Source organism: Melozone crissalis, unplaced genomic scaffold (assembly GCF_028551555.1).
Source record: "Melozone crissalis strain CALT ecotype California unplaced genomic scaffold, PUWL_Pcris_2 ptg000045l_1, whole genome shotgun sequence".
Classification (NCBI taxonomy): domain Eukaryota; kingdom Metazoa; phylum Chordata; class Aves; order Passeriformes; family Passerellidae; genus Melozone; species Melozone crissalis.
The window spans coordinates 14,122,752-14,138,387 of NW_026535823.1; the positions used below are offsets into that span (position 1 = coordinate 14,122,752).

The 15,636-nt window shown below is 37.7% G+C and overlaps 1 protein-coding gene across 1 annotated transcript in view; it reads left to right on the forward strand.

Annotated features, from left to right (window-relative positions):
* The window catches only part of OLFM3 (olfactomedin 3), a 49,468-nt gene extending 34,868 nt beyond the window's left edge, over positions 1–14,600 (forward strand). The window contains exons 3-6 of the mRNA XM_054286327.1: positions 1,397–1,552; positions 4,613–4,832; positions 11,414–11,520; positions 13,252–14,600. Coding sequence (XP_054142302.1) covers positions 1,397–1,552; positions 4,613–4,832; positions 11,414–11,520; positions 13,252–13,929 — 1,161 coding nt within the window. The 3' untranslated portion in view covers positions 13,930–14,600. The remainder of the gene's footprint in view (positions 1–1,396; positions 1,553–4,612; positions 4,833–11,413; positions 11,521–13,251) is intronic.
* Positions 14,601–15,636: the final 1,036 nt, after the last annotated feature.

Sequence of the window (15,636 nt, forward strand, 5' to 3'; positions counted from 1 at the left end):
AAAAAAACTCTTTACTTTGAGGTGGGGGCTGGAGGGGTGTGATAAGATCACAACATAGTTTTTGAGCTGCCACAGAAATGAACCTAAATCATCAGCCTCTCAAAGCTGTTTTCTTGTGATGAGGACTGTGGCAGTCATGAATAGGTAATGTTGTATTACTATTTCCTGAGTCCATACAGTCCTTTAATTAGAGCCTCTGTGTGAAGTGTCTTCTGCCAAATAGAAATTCTCAAAATTCTTCCAGCACCCAAAGGACTTTATTTGCCTGCTTTCAACAATTAGATAGCAAAAAGAAAAAAAAAAAAAAAACAAAAAAAAGCCTCTGCATCTTACATTAAAAATCCTTTCTCAGAACTATTAGTGGCAACTGTACAAAAACTAATCTATACTATTTTTAAGAGTAGTTTCTAAATCCACACTTTCTGTAGATCATAAGTTAGCTCCAAACATGAATATTCCTTGAAATACTGCATATTCTTGCAAACCACAGGAGTACTGCTGGGTTTGTCTTTCCTTAAAAAGGTACAAAATGTTTTGTTTGAGCCAAAACTTCAATAAGGTGCCTAATACATTTGCAGCAGTCTAGTTTCATCATGTTTTAGAAAAACAAAACACTTGCTGAAACAGAATAACTGCACTTGGAAAATGTGTAATTTTTATTGCTGGCAAAAGCATTGCTTTCATAACAGAAACTTTTAAAAGTATGTGTAATTTACTCTGGATGACAGTTACTGTTGCCTCACTGTGGTAAAAGTCCTCACTATAGCTACAAAGTCACTTGCTCTACCAAAGTAACCTAAACATTCACTACTTTTCATCTGGAAAAAAAAATTGTAGTTTTCTACCAGTGAGACAATTGGATAAAATTTCTAATTTTACATTTACTTACGAAATTATGAGGAAACACCTTTGTGGTGATTGACACAGCCCCGCTTATCTCTGGGTAGTCTTCTGAATGCCTTATATTGAATGATTCTATAGATGCCTATTAACAAGTAAACTCATGCTCCTCACACTGACCAAAATCTCCACATTTCAGTCCTGTCCCTCCCAAAGTGCCTGGAAGGAAGCATATGCTATATGAGCACCTTCTGAACCACAGCCACATCTGCTACAGGTCTCAAAGTAGACTCTATTGCCTGATAGCCTTTCCTGAGAACAATGAAAATTATGTTTAAAAGATCTCTCTCTCTCTCTTTACCTCTAAGTAATCCAAACAATTTTTTGCTTCAAGGCCTTGCCCTGTTCCCCAATATTTATACCATCATGCAGTTACAGAATGTGTGGTAGAATGACTCACAACTAATTGACAGAAGTGCATTTCATTGCCTGACATTTAACCAGGGAAAAAAGCAAAGCAACAAAGGTGCATTTAGAAAGGTGCATTCTTTAACAGGTTCAGAACATGTCCCAGTCTATTGAAGTTCTAAATCTACGGACTCAGAGGGATTTCCAGTACGTTTTAAAAATGGAGACGCAAATGAAGGGGCTGAAGGCCAAGTTCCGGCAGATTGAAGACGATCGGAAGACGTTGATGACAAAGCACTTCCAGGTAGCTCCAGTTTTTACAGTAACTCCCAAACCTGCTGGAAACAATGTGCTGAGTGACAGTGCATGGACTGCTAAGGTCTCAGCTGGAAATGCTCCTACAAGGGTGCCATTTAAAAGAAAAGCATAATAAATCTTCTGTTATGATGATAATCTTTTGCTGTGTTCAATTTAATTGTAATAGGGAGGAATTATTAATTATTAAGTCATTAGAGAAATGTCACTATAAACAGATTCCTGTTCTTTCTGTATCAATGTGCATGTCATAGAGAAATTTATATTCTTTCAAGCTGCAGTGCTAAAGGGGGAGATCCAGTGGAATTAATAGCAAACAAGTGGAGTTCTGTGCTCATACTGTTCCATGACATTTACTGCAGTTGAAAGGAAGAAAGGCTATAATAAATCAGTTTATTTTAATTTTTATCCAGTACAATTAAGATCTAATTTCATGTCTGAAGGTCTGCTGTTTTGAATTTGGGATGGGGAGGAGGGCAATCACTCCCAGGCACATTTGTGTGATTAAAAAAAAATACTTCCCCTGAATTTTAATGACAACAAAAACCACAAGCCAATCCTTTTGTGAGGAAAAAGGCTTGCATATATTACAAGTAATATTGTGTATTCTGAAAAAGCTACCTGAAGTACTCTTCAGGAAAAAAATATTTCAATAGCGTATTTAAATTCTTTAAATACAGTCTGATAAATTAATCTTTCAAGACTGTGAAAGCACAAAATAGGTGCTAGAAAATACAGTCTGAGGATTACATTATGTTAAGCAAATACATATTTTTTGAAGTGTTTCTGAAAGTTCACATAAAATGAACCTAATTTTCCAATTGGTGCTAGAGTTAGATACCTAAATAATTACATATTCAAGAAGTCCAGGGGTTTTCTTCAGAGCCACTGAACATCAAGTGGATCTTAATAACATCAGGAATTAAGTACACTAATGATCTGACTACCAAGCTTTATAAATTATATCATTGTTCTTAGTTTAGAGCTGTTTGAGCACATTCTCCCAGGTTTTTAGTTAATAGAAAATATCTTCACCTTTTTTTCCTTCTTACTACAATAACAACACTTTTGCATAATTCCATTATATATCCTTTATTCTTATTTTAGTTTTCCTTGGGAATAAAATACCAAAATTTGAATGTCTGATACACAATATCAGAGGTCAGAGAACTCCAGTGCTCTAACCTTTTAAATATTCAATATTTCTATTGGCCAGTCATTTACCTCCATTTGACACTTTACCAGGAGTATAAAACAGAGTTCCAACCAATCCAGTTACAAAATCATTTTAAAAGTCAAAATAATACAATATGTTGTTCTGAAATTTAGTGTACTCAAATTCCAGTGCTTTATCTTTCCTGAGATAAAGAAATCGTGTTGGATATAACATAACCTTTCATATCAACTGCCACAAAGTGCCAGAACACATCTACCAACTATCTATGCTGCAATAGAAATTAGTTCTTGTACCACTCATCACAGCAACAAGGTCTGGAGTGTCAGCAGAAGCCATTTTTTTAATTTATTTATCATGAAAATGCGAGAATCAACTCTATATGATTTACTGAAGTGAGATATTCTAAATCTGTGTTTTCATGCTGACCAGAACCAAGGAGTACAAATTTGGTTCAGATCGCGCTTGAGCATATACTCAGTATATACTTTACTTTGTGCCAGGCAGGAGGTATCTGACTGCCACAAAAAGTTACAGCAAGTTTGCTCAAATGTGATACATCATCTGGCATAAATGCTACCAGGAGTATATTACCTTCACTAATTCAAAAAGATTTTATCTTCCTGAGTTGGCCATTCACTGTCTTACAGAACTGAAGCCTAAGTTCATAATTTCAGAATGAAGTAACAAAAACTATGGTTTCTGGAGCTATTCTTTCTCTGTCACAAAGCCTACTTCCCTTGTCATCAAGGAAAAATTACTATTCATTTCAACAGGCATAAAGTAGGTTTAGGTTAAGATTTTATTAAAAACAGCAATATAAAAATGGTTTTAACTGTAAACAAAAGGACTTCATTTCTTTGTGCCCATTTTGGTAACTGCTGCCATAATGTCATTGAACTGAGAACAGAATCAACAGAAGTAATACTCTGAAATCCATATATATGATATATCTGCTACATTTCAGTAAAGCAAAATCTTTTGACTACAAGGATTCTTTGACATTTTCTACAGAATAGGAACAAAAAACAACTTCAAACAATTGGTTTAAATTTAGTAAAGCCCCTATTATTAGTGCTTTTAAAAGAATAATTAAGAAGTGAAAGATGGGCAACCAATATATGCTACAGATTAGGATAAATTCTCAAAGTATGAGTCTCAAAAACTTCTGAGGAGAGGGCAGTCTGAGATTTTAAGATGGAGTCTTATTTCCTTCAGTCAATGTTTAAGAATAGCATTGGCAATGCAACAACTTCACACGGCAAAAAACCATTGGTGATATTCCAAAAGAGATGTCAACTGAGCAAGTTCAAAAGCATTTAGTGATGCAGCCAGTTGACAAGTACAAATCACAGTTCAGAACCATGGATTTTTACTTCAGAAGAAAAAGTTATCTATCATTGTGGCTGGAACAGAAATAAACAATTTTCAACAGACATTGAGAAAAACAAAGGATTTAGTACTTTTAGGGAATGAAATAGAGATTACCAGCTCAACAACTACATATGGCTGCTCTGTAAACCAGGTATGACCTTGAACACTACTGTGAGTTCAGGCCTCTTCATCTTGTGATGAAAGACACACTTAGGGGTACTTTATACCCCCTAGATGAAAAGTCATGAGGTTTGTTCAGATCATTTGAAGATAGCTCTTTACTTTCAATAGAAAGACTATTCTCTCATGCATTGAATCTCCTGCTTACTACCATTAAGTCTGAAGTGTCTGAGACTTGCACAGTAGACTAATAATAGATTTGTAACTAAAATAATCATTTTCAAGTTGTTTTAATAATCAGGCATAAATATTACATTAAAGGAAATTAGGGGATTGAACTGCTTTAAACATCTCTAATGCACATATGATTGCCTTTAACAGGAGTTGAAAGAAAAGATGGATGAGCTTCTGCCACTGATCCCAGTTCTGGAACAATACAAAACTGATGCCAAGCTGATCACACAGTTCAAGGAGGAAATTAGGAATCTGTCTACTGTGCTCACTGGGATTCAGGAAGAAATTGGTGCTTATGACTATGAGGAACTGCACCAGCGTGTAGTCAATTTAGAAACCAGGCTTCGTGACTGCATGAAAAAGCTCAGTAAGTTAACAAGTTCATGGCAAATTTGTCTTGGCTCTGCATTTTTAGTTGTCTCTCTTTAGAAAGATTAAAGTTTGGAGGGAGGGAGGATTTGTTTGTTTCTTTGATGAAAGACTGCATTATATTCTGATCTGTGCTACCCTAAAAAAAGACAAGAGTAAAATCCTAAGGTCAGTTATATCATTCTAAGTGCATGACATAATGTAATGCCTTACTGTATACAAAAGGAATTAAATGAAAAATCATAACAGATGGCAAATTCAAAATCTGAGGTTTAAACCACTTGGAGAGTTACAAATATTCTTTCAAAAAAGCTCAGAGAGACACTACTACTAGAGACTTCTTTGGGCTGTCAGTGGGAAAAAAACAGTGAAAAGTAGAATGGAATCAGTTTTGAGATGTCCACATCATAACCCTGGCACCTTGCTGTGTCACCTGAGAGGCCACTCTCACTGTCCTGTCCTTCTTAGCCTGTAATATTAGTATTAAGGAGATCTCCCCTTCTCCAATTAGCATTGCAACCTAACCAAACTTCACATCTAATTTAAAGAGACCAAAGCATGATTTCTGCAGGATGCACAGCAGCAATCCACTGCTACTGCTGCACCAGGTTTACCTCAGGCCACCTCCACCTTGGCTGCTCCCATGCTGCCTTTACAAGTCAAACGTTGAGCATTTCTGAAAATCAGCACTAGCTCAGTATCAGCTATAAAACTAAGGCCTGAAGGATCAATATCAAGTGTCAGCCTCAACTTCCATCAGGGATAGGTAACCTGCTTTACAAACACAATGCAGTCTTCCCAGTCTTTCCATGCATTTGGAGATTTCTGAATGGATCACTATTGCAAACAATAGTGATTGGATAACTACAACAAACAATCCAGCCCCTTTATGAAAAATAAACACTTCACACTTTACTTAACACTAAATAATTTACTTAACATTAAACGTGAATAAACTTGAAAATCCAAGGTTTATGCCTGAGACACTGTGATCAGTGTCTCAGTTATCAAATGTGGGATGTTTTAAATGCTACCCAGGACATTAAATATCTTCTTAACTGGATAAGCAGAGCCTCCTTATTTTTGTGATGCAGGAGAATGAGAAAAATCTAGGTTAAGTTAGCTTCTTAAATAATTTATTTCTTTATTTTATTCTGGAAATAGCACAGTGGTGATGTGCTAAAATACATGAAAGACTTCTTCAAACAGAAATTTCTTATGATCTTATTTTCCCCTCAGTACACACACAAAATAGCACATTACTGCATTGACAGAAGGCAGTCAGGAGAAAACAGCTGTGTTGCAATACTGCAGCAAGCAAGAAAATTCCTGTGAATAAACAGTATTTTCTGATAGTGAGTGTTCCAGTAAGTTATTAGACACCAAAAATCATCAGTTTAACAAGTATTTTGTTTGGCTTTGCTTTTACAGCATCTTGTAAGAACAGTTAGTGAAGCAATGAGTGTGAGATATATTTTGTACGATGGACTTACTAGGTGTATTGACATCCTGTCTATCCTGAATTCCTGCAACACATTCTAATCTCCATGTACCTAATGAAAAAAAAAAAGTATTAAAATTATGTACATTAGCAGTTGAAAGTTTTTGTAAAATAAATTATTAAGCATACCCATTAACAAAAGGGAGTGGACCTTCTCAAGATGTAACACAGATGTAAACATTCATCATTATTGACATTATTCCTTGGCCTTAGATGCTTTAATGATTTTTGTGGTCCCCAACTAATGGGCTGGCTGTTTTTCTGGCCTATCCCTGTGTGCCTTTTGAAGCACAAGCAGCCTTAGTTTGGCTTCCTGTAACTGCTGAGAGCTGGGGCTGCGTGCTCAGATCAGAGAGCATGAGGAAAAAGCAGCTTTCATGCCAGCACCTGCTTTGTGGCCACACTGGCCATGCTGGAGGTGACCCAGCCGTGCCTGTCCATGCCAGCTGACAGCCAGAAGCCAATGGCCCCAGTGTGCCACAGGACCTGGCTTGAATCTTCACAGATTTTGTTGCATTTCATAATACAATTTTCTAATCAGTGTATGCAACAGCTACTCTCTATTCTTCTCCCAGCAGGTGTTTTTCAGCAGTATAATGCATTATTTATATTGTCCTGGCCACTTAAAAGGGTTCTTCCATCTGCACTGGCAACACTTTCAGCACTCATTGCAGTACACTAAGCAGTTATCTTACTCTCACTGAGGTTTAATGGTTACCACAGCAGCTGGGATGACTGAATTTTGCTCCTTCTCTTTGGAATAAGAGAAAATTCAAGATGAAGCTGCTGGGAAATTAGTCAACAAAACTTTTAAAGGGTGCATGCAGCTAACCACGGGGGAATTGAGTGCATGTGATTACACACACCCCAAATTCACATGTAATTTTGCATGTATGGGTCCTTTGCTGATCGTCCTGTGAGTCCTGGGTATTTATAAGAGAATGCAGGTTGCACAGGATGCTTGCAACCTTCCTATTCTCGTCATGACATGTTTTTGAAATTAGAATAAAACTTACATGGGTAGCATTCATAAAAGCTAATACTCTGACATATAATTAGAGTAGATATATATCAGATTTAGGTCTAACTGCATCTGATTATAATGTAGAGTCTGAAAAATATGTTACAGTAACTTTTTTTGTTAAAAATTGCAAAGTAAAATATTCTATGTGTCCAAAGAAGTTCTGTTACATCAGTGGCAGAGGAGCTGTTAGTGCAGCCATGAGACTTGATTGCAGTGGTACTTCTACTTCCAAACCATCCTTCCCTTTGGAATTTGAAGAACTTTACAAATACCATTTAGTATAAAACTGGACAATAGAGATATAGATTCTTATCCCTATTTTGTAGATCAAGGAACAAGCAGCCCAAAAGTAGAAATGGATTTTCCAAAGCAAGTCATGGCATTTATGCAGAAAAATCCAGGACTTTCTCTCAGCAAACTCTAATAACTATATAATAGTGCTTCCTGGATTCATATTATACAGGAAAATAGACATACATTCATTAAGAACTAATTCTTCATTCACTCATTTTAGTATGTTATAATAAATTTAACCATAAGCAGAAAAGTGTAAGCAGTAAGCCATTTGGAATGCATTTGTGCAAGTGCCAAAACCACCCTCACTTCATTCTCCTTTATTTATTACCTACCAAAAAAACCCATAATAATGATGCTTATGAACCCTTCAAGAGAATGTTGTGGGTTTAGTTCCTTTGCCAGTCCTTCTACAAATGATACATTCAGTTGCTCTATATGGCAGTTACCAATATTCAGACACATCACAGAGGATGGGACTATCCACACATTTATAGCTAATCCAGAGCAGCTTCTCTCCAGCTGCACTGTCACAGCCTCCTCCTGGTACTTGATCACTGTGGAGCTTTCCAGACACATTCTGCCCCATGTACTTTCACAGCTCACAGGCTGTACAAAAGTACATCTATTTTCTCTTCTACTGGTCACTTCATGCTCAACTTCTTCCTAAATATAAATAAATCGTGGAAATCATGAACAGACTTACAAGAGTCCACTGCACAGAATTGTTGCAGGAGAGGAATCAAGCCAGAAACACCTGGATTCTGCATATGATATTTCCTGTACAGCTTAGTTTAGGATCTAAAAAGACTCTATGATTGGGATTTTCCAACTACTACTATCAATTATGGCTGGAACTTGCTAATGTAGGGCAGCTGCTTCTTTCAAAGCCAAGGAAAAGAGACTGAGGGCTTCTAAAAATCCCACTGCTTTTCTGTGTCTATCCCCAGTTGAACCTCTTAGGGAAAGAAGAAAAAGAAAGCCTAGAAGTATCACACTTTTCTTAGAGTTACTGAACTTCTTCACAGGTGCTAGTATGGACATATATTTGACCTAAATTTTATTAGCATCTGGTCCTTCTTTCAGGGAATCAAATTGCTATAAACCAAAACTTTTGGTATGTTCCCTTCTGCCACAGGGAAATAAAAGGTTTCTGCTTAGTGAGGAAGGAAAAGAAAAATGGGACCTACTATAGGGCAGGAGGGGAAAAAAAGTCTTCATGCTTCTTACAAAGTGCTCTGTTCTGTTATGCCAAAAAGTGAAGCTTTGTCACTTTTTCAGTCAGCTGCCCCCCAGCTATACAGCAGCTCTCCTAGGAGTCTTCCTTTCTTGATCACTGCATGCTGCCTGGGAATAAAGATTTGATCAGAAATTCACCCTGGCTCAAACTGCTGATCATTTAACTGCTGAAGTACTTCATCTCTTCACATTGAACAGCATCTCGATACATTTTGAAAGATTATTCTCTAAAAGCATCTAACTCCTGTGACAGGGGTACACAGCTCTATTCATATAGTTTAAACTAAATGAAGGCTGAAGAGGTTCATTAATTATTAACAATGTGTAACTAACTCTTAATCAGCAAGCTATACATTCAGGACAAATACAATACAACAGTGGAACCACTGTACTGACACTTAGGCATACAAATCTCTGAATTGCTCTCTAACCTCCTCACACACAGAGCAGCACCCAAACAGCCCCAGAGCTGTGTGCACCCCCCTGCAAAATGCAAACACCCGAACATCCCCTGCTTTTAGCCCTGTCCAGCTGCAGCCTGGAGCCTGCTGTGTGCCCATGCTGCTCCCACCATGGCCGGGCACCGCTGAGCCCAGCTGGAGTGCTCCTGCTCCTGCACCTGCCCTGCCTTGGCCCCTGACACAAAGTGCCTCAGGGAGCCCTCACATCTCTGCCAGGGGCTCTTCCATAGGTTTGCCCATTCAGAAGCAAAACTTCATAACTCATTATGAGTCTACTTTTAGTTTCCTGGATTTCTTTTTTTATAGAAGAAACAGTGCTTCAGATTCCAAATTCCTTTTATTCTTTCCCACTAATTGCAATACTGTGTTGTAAAGGCACGAAATAGTATTAGCATACCTTATAACTGATGCATTCACTGTATTTTAATTATCCTAGAAACTACAAGTTCAGGAGTAATTGTTATTCTGATTTCTTTCTATTTATTAGTTTTCTGATAACTCATTCCAAATTAAGTATTCCAAATTCAAACTCAAACCTTAAGAAGTGTTATCTTATGCCCATTTCTGAGACTATTTACCAACAGACCGCCTAAAAATAAAAGCCTTCACCTTGATAGGTTATAGTCTTCTACCTTTCAAGCTAATAGCAATTCATGCTGTAGAAAAAGAGCACTCAGCACACAATGCTAGCAGCCTACTGACAAAAAAATCCAGAATAAAAAGTTATGTCCTATCATAACCAAGCATTTAAAAACCTATAAGATTCTTTAAAATGGGAAATTCCAAAAATATCTTCAAAATCCTGCAACCTAAACAGATTAAGATATGGCTCTTAACAATGTCTCTTAATTGACTCAGAAAATAGCCACAGTCTACCCTGCTCATTGAGGTCTCAGCATGCACTCAGTTATCTTCATTTCTGATATGTCCAACTTCCCTGGCTGTGAACAAAAACTACCCAAGCAGCCTCTGAGTTTTCACCACAGCATTAACCCCATTCTAAGTGACCCAAATAGACTGGCATGATACATTCCTTTCTAGTTACAGAGTATAGAATTCAGGCTTGATGTGACCCTCTCTTTTGAGCTGAATAAATTCCCTCTCTACACCTGATACCATTTGTTTTCTACATTTCCTACATAGATATGGTTATCAGTATAGCACAACCATGTAGCACAGAGAAGCACTTACTTTTAAATTTAAAAAATTGTTTCACTTCTTTTTTACCTTCTTTTCTTTAAAAACATGTTATTCAACCTAATTGCATGCACACCACTGTGTGATATTACATCTTGGTAAACACATTAATTCCACCAGGAGCTTGTTACTAAGAGGGATCTTATTAATGTCCCCTAAAATATAGATTTTTGAATTGTTAGGAAGGTCAGCATCTGAGGTGGTATTGACTTTCATTATTTGCTCCCAGGCAGCCAAATAGATTAGAAGCCAACCAATACAGCCAAGCTTGCTAAATAATTCTCATACTCACTTTCTCCAGGCAGCCTCCAGTAAAGAAAGAGCCGTGTGTGTGTAAGCAGGGGGCAGGCGGGCACAAGCTTAGAGTACAGCTCTATGTTGTGTGTACAAGCTCATTTGTGTGTCTGCCCTTCACCACCTTGTTACCCTGGCCAATGGAAAACTGAAACATCCATCAATCCTAGCTTTGTGCTGAACTTTCTGAGGGCAAAAGGCCAGAGAGGGATTATGTCTTGATTTTTCAATTATTATTAAATGCTCTTCAGCTCAGAAGATATTTTATCGGTTGTATCTTAGCTTATGCCCAAAGACCATAACTGTGCTTTGATGCAAGATGCAAATACAAAATGTAAATTACAAAGATGCAAATACAAAAATACATACTAATAAAATTTTATGTGCATATTTTTGCATATTTATATTACTCTTCAATATGGAAAAGTTCCTCCTGTGAAGGTGACAATCAATCTTAAACATAAGCCTGAATCGCCTGGAGCCACTGTGTAGTTTGGAGCTTTTGGTCTTGTGCTCTAGCTGATGTCGAGGAGAGTTGTGCATTATTGCATTTGTTTTTTTTATTTCAGCATGTGGCAAATTGATGAAAATTACAGGCCCCATTACAGTGAAGATATCTGGAACCCGATTTGGAGCCTGGATGACGGATCCACTGGCATCGGAGAAGAATAACCGAGTATGTTAAGGCACCATCTTTGTGTCCTGGAGTCTTACTTCCTTTATTCTAATCTTATAAAAGATATTTTCCCCTAGGATGTTACATTCCTAGGCATGTTTTTCTATTTCAGTCATTTTCACACTCAAACATATCCAGAGAAAAAGCAACAGTATTTTTGGGAAAATATCCAACTACAAAAGTTATCTAAGCACTTTTGTGCCATTTACTTCAACTTTTTCAGGGTTGATAATCATCTATCAGAACTTAATTTTTTTTTATTTCCTAACATATTTAATTGTGCTTAGGTCTTTTAAGAACCAGAGTAATCTAAAACATCAGCATTTTTACCCAAGAACAGGACCCATAATGCAGTACAGTTAAAATTTGCAGGATTCAGCCCCATATATGCTCTGGTCAGATCATTTGTTCTGTCATACCCATGTTTTGTTATTTGGATCTCCAATAAGATCTCAAATTGGCTACAGTTTTGAGAAGATGCTCTCTCCATCAAAGAGTTTTGGAAGTCAAAACACTGGGCTAAATTTGTATGAAACCCACAACATTAATTTTTTGAATACAGAAAAAAACGACAGGCAACAGAAAAGGCAACAGAAAAATGACAATAGATAAAGATTTGTGTGCAGCTCTCCCCTGCCCACTGTGTCCGTACATATTTGCTACTGACTGCAGAAATCTCAATTACCTTTAGGAGAGCATCAAACTCTGAGAAACTAAAAGGAGAAAAAGCAAACTGCATGAAGGAAAAAAATGGGGGAATGGAAGCTGCCTAAAGAACATTAAAAAGAAGTAACAATTCTGTTTTAAGGGGGAAAAAGGGCTTTGAAACTTTACTGGTTTCATTGCCATTGACTCTGTTTCTTTTGCTAAGAAAAGACTCTCTTTTTCCTTGAATAGAGAATCAGCTGAAAAAAAATTTAACCACATTTATTCTTAAGTATAAATTCAAGTTTATCTCATATACCATTTCCCACCTCTCTCTCTTAGATTATTAAATACCTTTAAGCAAGCATGATATAGCAGAAGCACAAACACTGAATAACCCAGAATTAAATTTCTCTGAAAATGTATTTCACTGTAGTTAGTAACAGACGTGTTGAGAATTCACCTGTACAGGTAAGTTTGATGCAGAAATTCAAGAATTCCTCCTGCTTTTGTAACAGGAACATGGGCAATATTGCACTTTCATAGCCTTCTGCACAGCTAAAACTTGTTTTCCCTCTTTTTCTGCAAGGTCTTTGTGTAGTGGCTTTGGTTTACCAATTTAAGATTTCCTGGCCAATGCACCAAAGAGTGTGGCAGGTTTTGGTGCTGGCCAATCACTCATGCACTCACTTCCTGCTGTGAGACAGGATTAGGAAAAAGGCAAAGCAAGCTCAAAACTTTAAAAAGGTATAAAGAAAATGTTACCGACAGTAACTAAAAGGAAAAAAATGTAGTAGGAATCAAAGCAAACCCTTCAGAACACTTATCCTCACCCCACAACCTTTTCTTTCCCACTGACAATGTAAAGAAACAAAACCTAAAATTCCCAGTCAGTTTACCACCTCTAAAATAGTCTTTCTTTAGTTCACTTAGGGAGAGAAGTCCCTCTTGTTAATGCTATGGAGACTTCTCCACAAGAGAAGAACACATTGACACCAAACCATGATACTCCCTCGTGCCATATTATGATCACCTACCACACACTGTGTTTAAGATGGTCACTCCCAATCTTTGTTTCCTTTCCAGGTCTGGTACATGGATAGTTACACCAACAATAAAATCGTCCGTGAATACAAATCCATCGCAGACTTCGTCAGTGGGGCTGAATCAAGGACATACAACCTTCCATTCAAATGGGCAGGAACCAACCACGTTGTCTACAATGGCTCCCTCTATTTCAACAAGTACCAGAGCAACATCATCATCAAGTACAGCTTCGACACAGGGCGGGTGCTGGCGCAGCGTAGCCTGGAGTACGCTGGCTTCCACAACGTCTACCCCTACACCTGGGGTGGCTTCTCTGATATCGACCTGATGGCAGATGAAATTGGGCTGTGGGCTGTCTATGCCACCAACCAGAACGCAGGCAACATTGTCATCAGCCAGCTGAACCAGGATACACTGGAGGTGCTGAAGAGCTGGAGCACGGGCTACCCAAAGAGAAGTGCAGGAGAATCCTTCATGATCTGTGGCACCTTGTATGTCACTAACTCGCACTTAACAGGAGCCAAGGTCTACTACTCCTACTCCACAAAAACCTCCACTTATGAGTACACAGACATTCCTTTCCATAATCAGTATTTTCATATATCCATGCTTGACTACAACGCAAGAGATAGAGCTCTCTATGCCTGGAATAATGGACATCAAGTCCTGTTTAACGTCACCCTTTTCCACATCATTAAAACTGAGGATGACACATAATTTTATTTCCCTTACCCCTCCCTCCCTCAAAGCAGTCTCATTTGTGATTAACTCTAAAAGCATCCATCTCTCTCAGTTCCTTTTAATTTACGTTTCTTTCTTCATTAAACAAAAGCAACATTTTCTACTATGTAATGCATCTCAAATATGGCTGAACCTGTCAAAAATGACCTGTCAGAGATAAAAAGCATCTTAACTCATGATTTTGCAAGGTCTGTCAAGACCTTGTCTTGAAAAGCACTAAAGAGGATTTAAATGGCTAAAGACAGTTTTTAAAAGATCATGATCTGCCTTATTTTAGAGTCAGAGACTAATGGTGGCTTAAATGCATGAATGTCTTTTTTTACCTCATTTTTTGTTTTAATATATTGCTTAACTTCAGGAAATATTTCAGTAGTGTCAGACACATATTGCACATTGTATTTTTTTATTTATTCCAAAAAAAAGATTTAGTAGGAATTTAATTTTCTTAGACAAGGCGTATGATTCATTTTGCCATCATCCAATTTCAGATGTGGTGCTGTACAGTATGTTTTTAAATCTCTTGCAAACATTTTATCAACCGTATGTATTTCTACCATTGTAACCACCATTGTGCAATTGTATCTCTTCACTTATGTGAAAGTAAACTAAGTACTATTTTTTATAAAATATATTGAAGCTTAACTGCAGTTCTGGCTATGAGTCAATTGAATGTGGTAAAAATCTGATAAAAGGTTGTTATTTCTGAGAAAGACCAGTAGCTTCTCAGATGCATGATTTATATTCTCAGCTTTGCTTCCCAGATCCCCTCTTCACCAGTGCTGCTTACTGGCACATTTGCAACTTTGAAGCTTCCTGCCAGTTCCAGCTTCACAATTGTTTGCTCTGCCCAGTTTTTATCTCCTGCTGCTGGCTTCTCTCTCTCTCTCTCTCTCAGTATTTTTCTCCTACTTTCTTCCCTTCCACCATTTGACTGCCCCTGTTTATGCTTATCCCTGCTGTGACTTTACAAGCCAGAAGCTGGAAGGAGCTGGTGTCCACCAGCTGAGAGTGGGAGTGCATCCTGTGTTTGTGCTACTCTGGGGCACTGAGAAGCAGTGGGAAAAGCAAAGCTGCTCTCCATCTGCCTGTCTTCTTATTCATAACAGGAGAACATTTATCTGTTGACAAAACTCTTCTCTGGGACGACAGTAATCACAGAAAATACAGCAGGGAAGGTGCAAAGCCCAGAGGATCAGTGTGGCCCCTGGTATTCACCAAAATTCTTGTTAGAGAGCACCATCAAGGCCAAGCTCTTGCAAAGAGGTTTGGGGCTTGCTGGCAGTAGAATTGCTACTCCCAAATTGATGCCTTCAAGAAACAAATATTTCTGAAAACTCTGGGAATTGCTGTACTATCTCATTAGAAACTGCGGGGCAGGTAGAGGTGTGCATAATTGAGAAAAAAGGAATGAGGTGCTATCTATCTCTTTTGGCAAAAATAGAAAGAAATTACCATTAAACACTAGTAATCAGACTTTTTTAATAGCTGGGCTCTAACATATTGGTAAAAGACAAGTATCTGAAAAATTCTGTTAAAGCTGTGTTCCTCAAACTATCTCAGCTTCTATTTTTTATATCCTTTGCAATTGAAAAGCCAGATATTTTATTTGCTGGTTCTTCTAATGTACCAGCTGAGATCACCTAAAGCCTACTTAATGTTTTCATTCTTATAAATATATGTGTC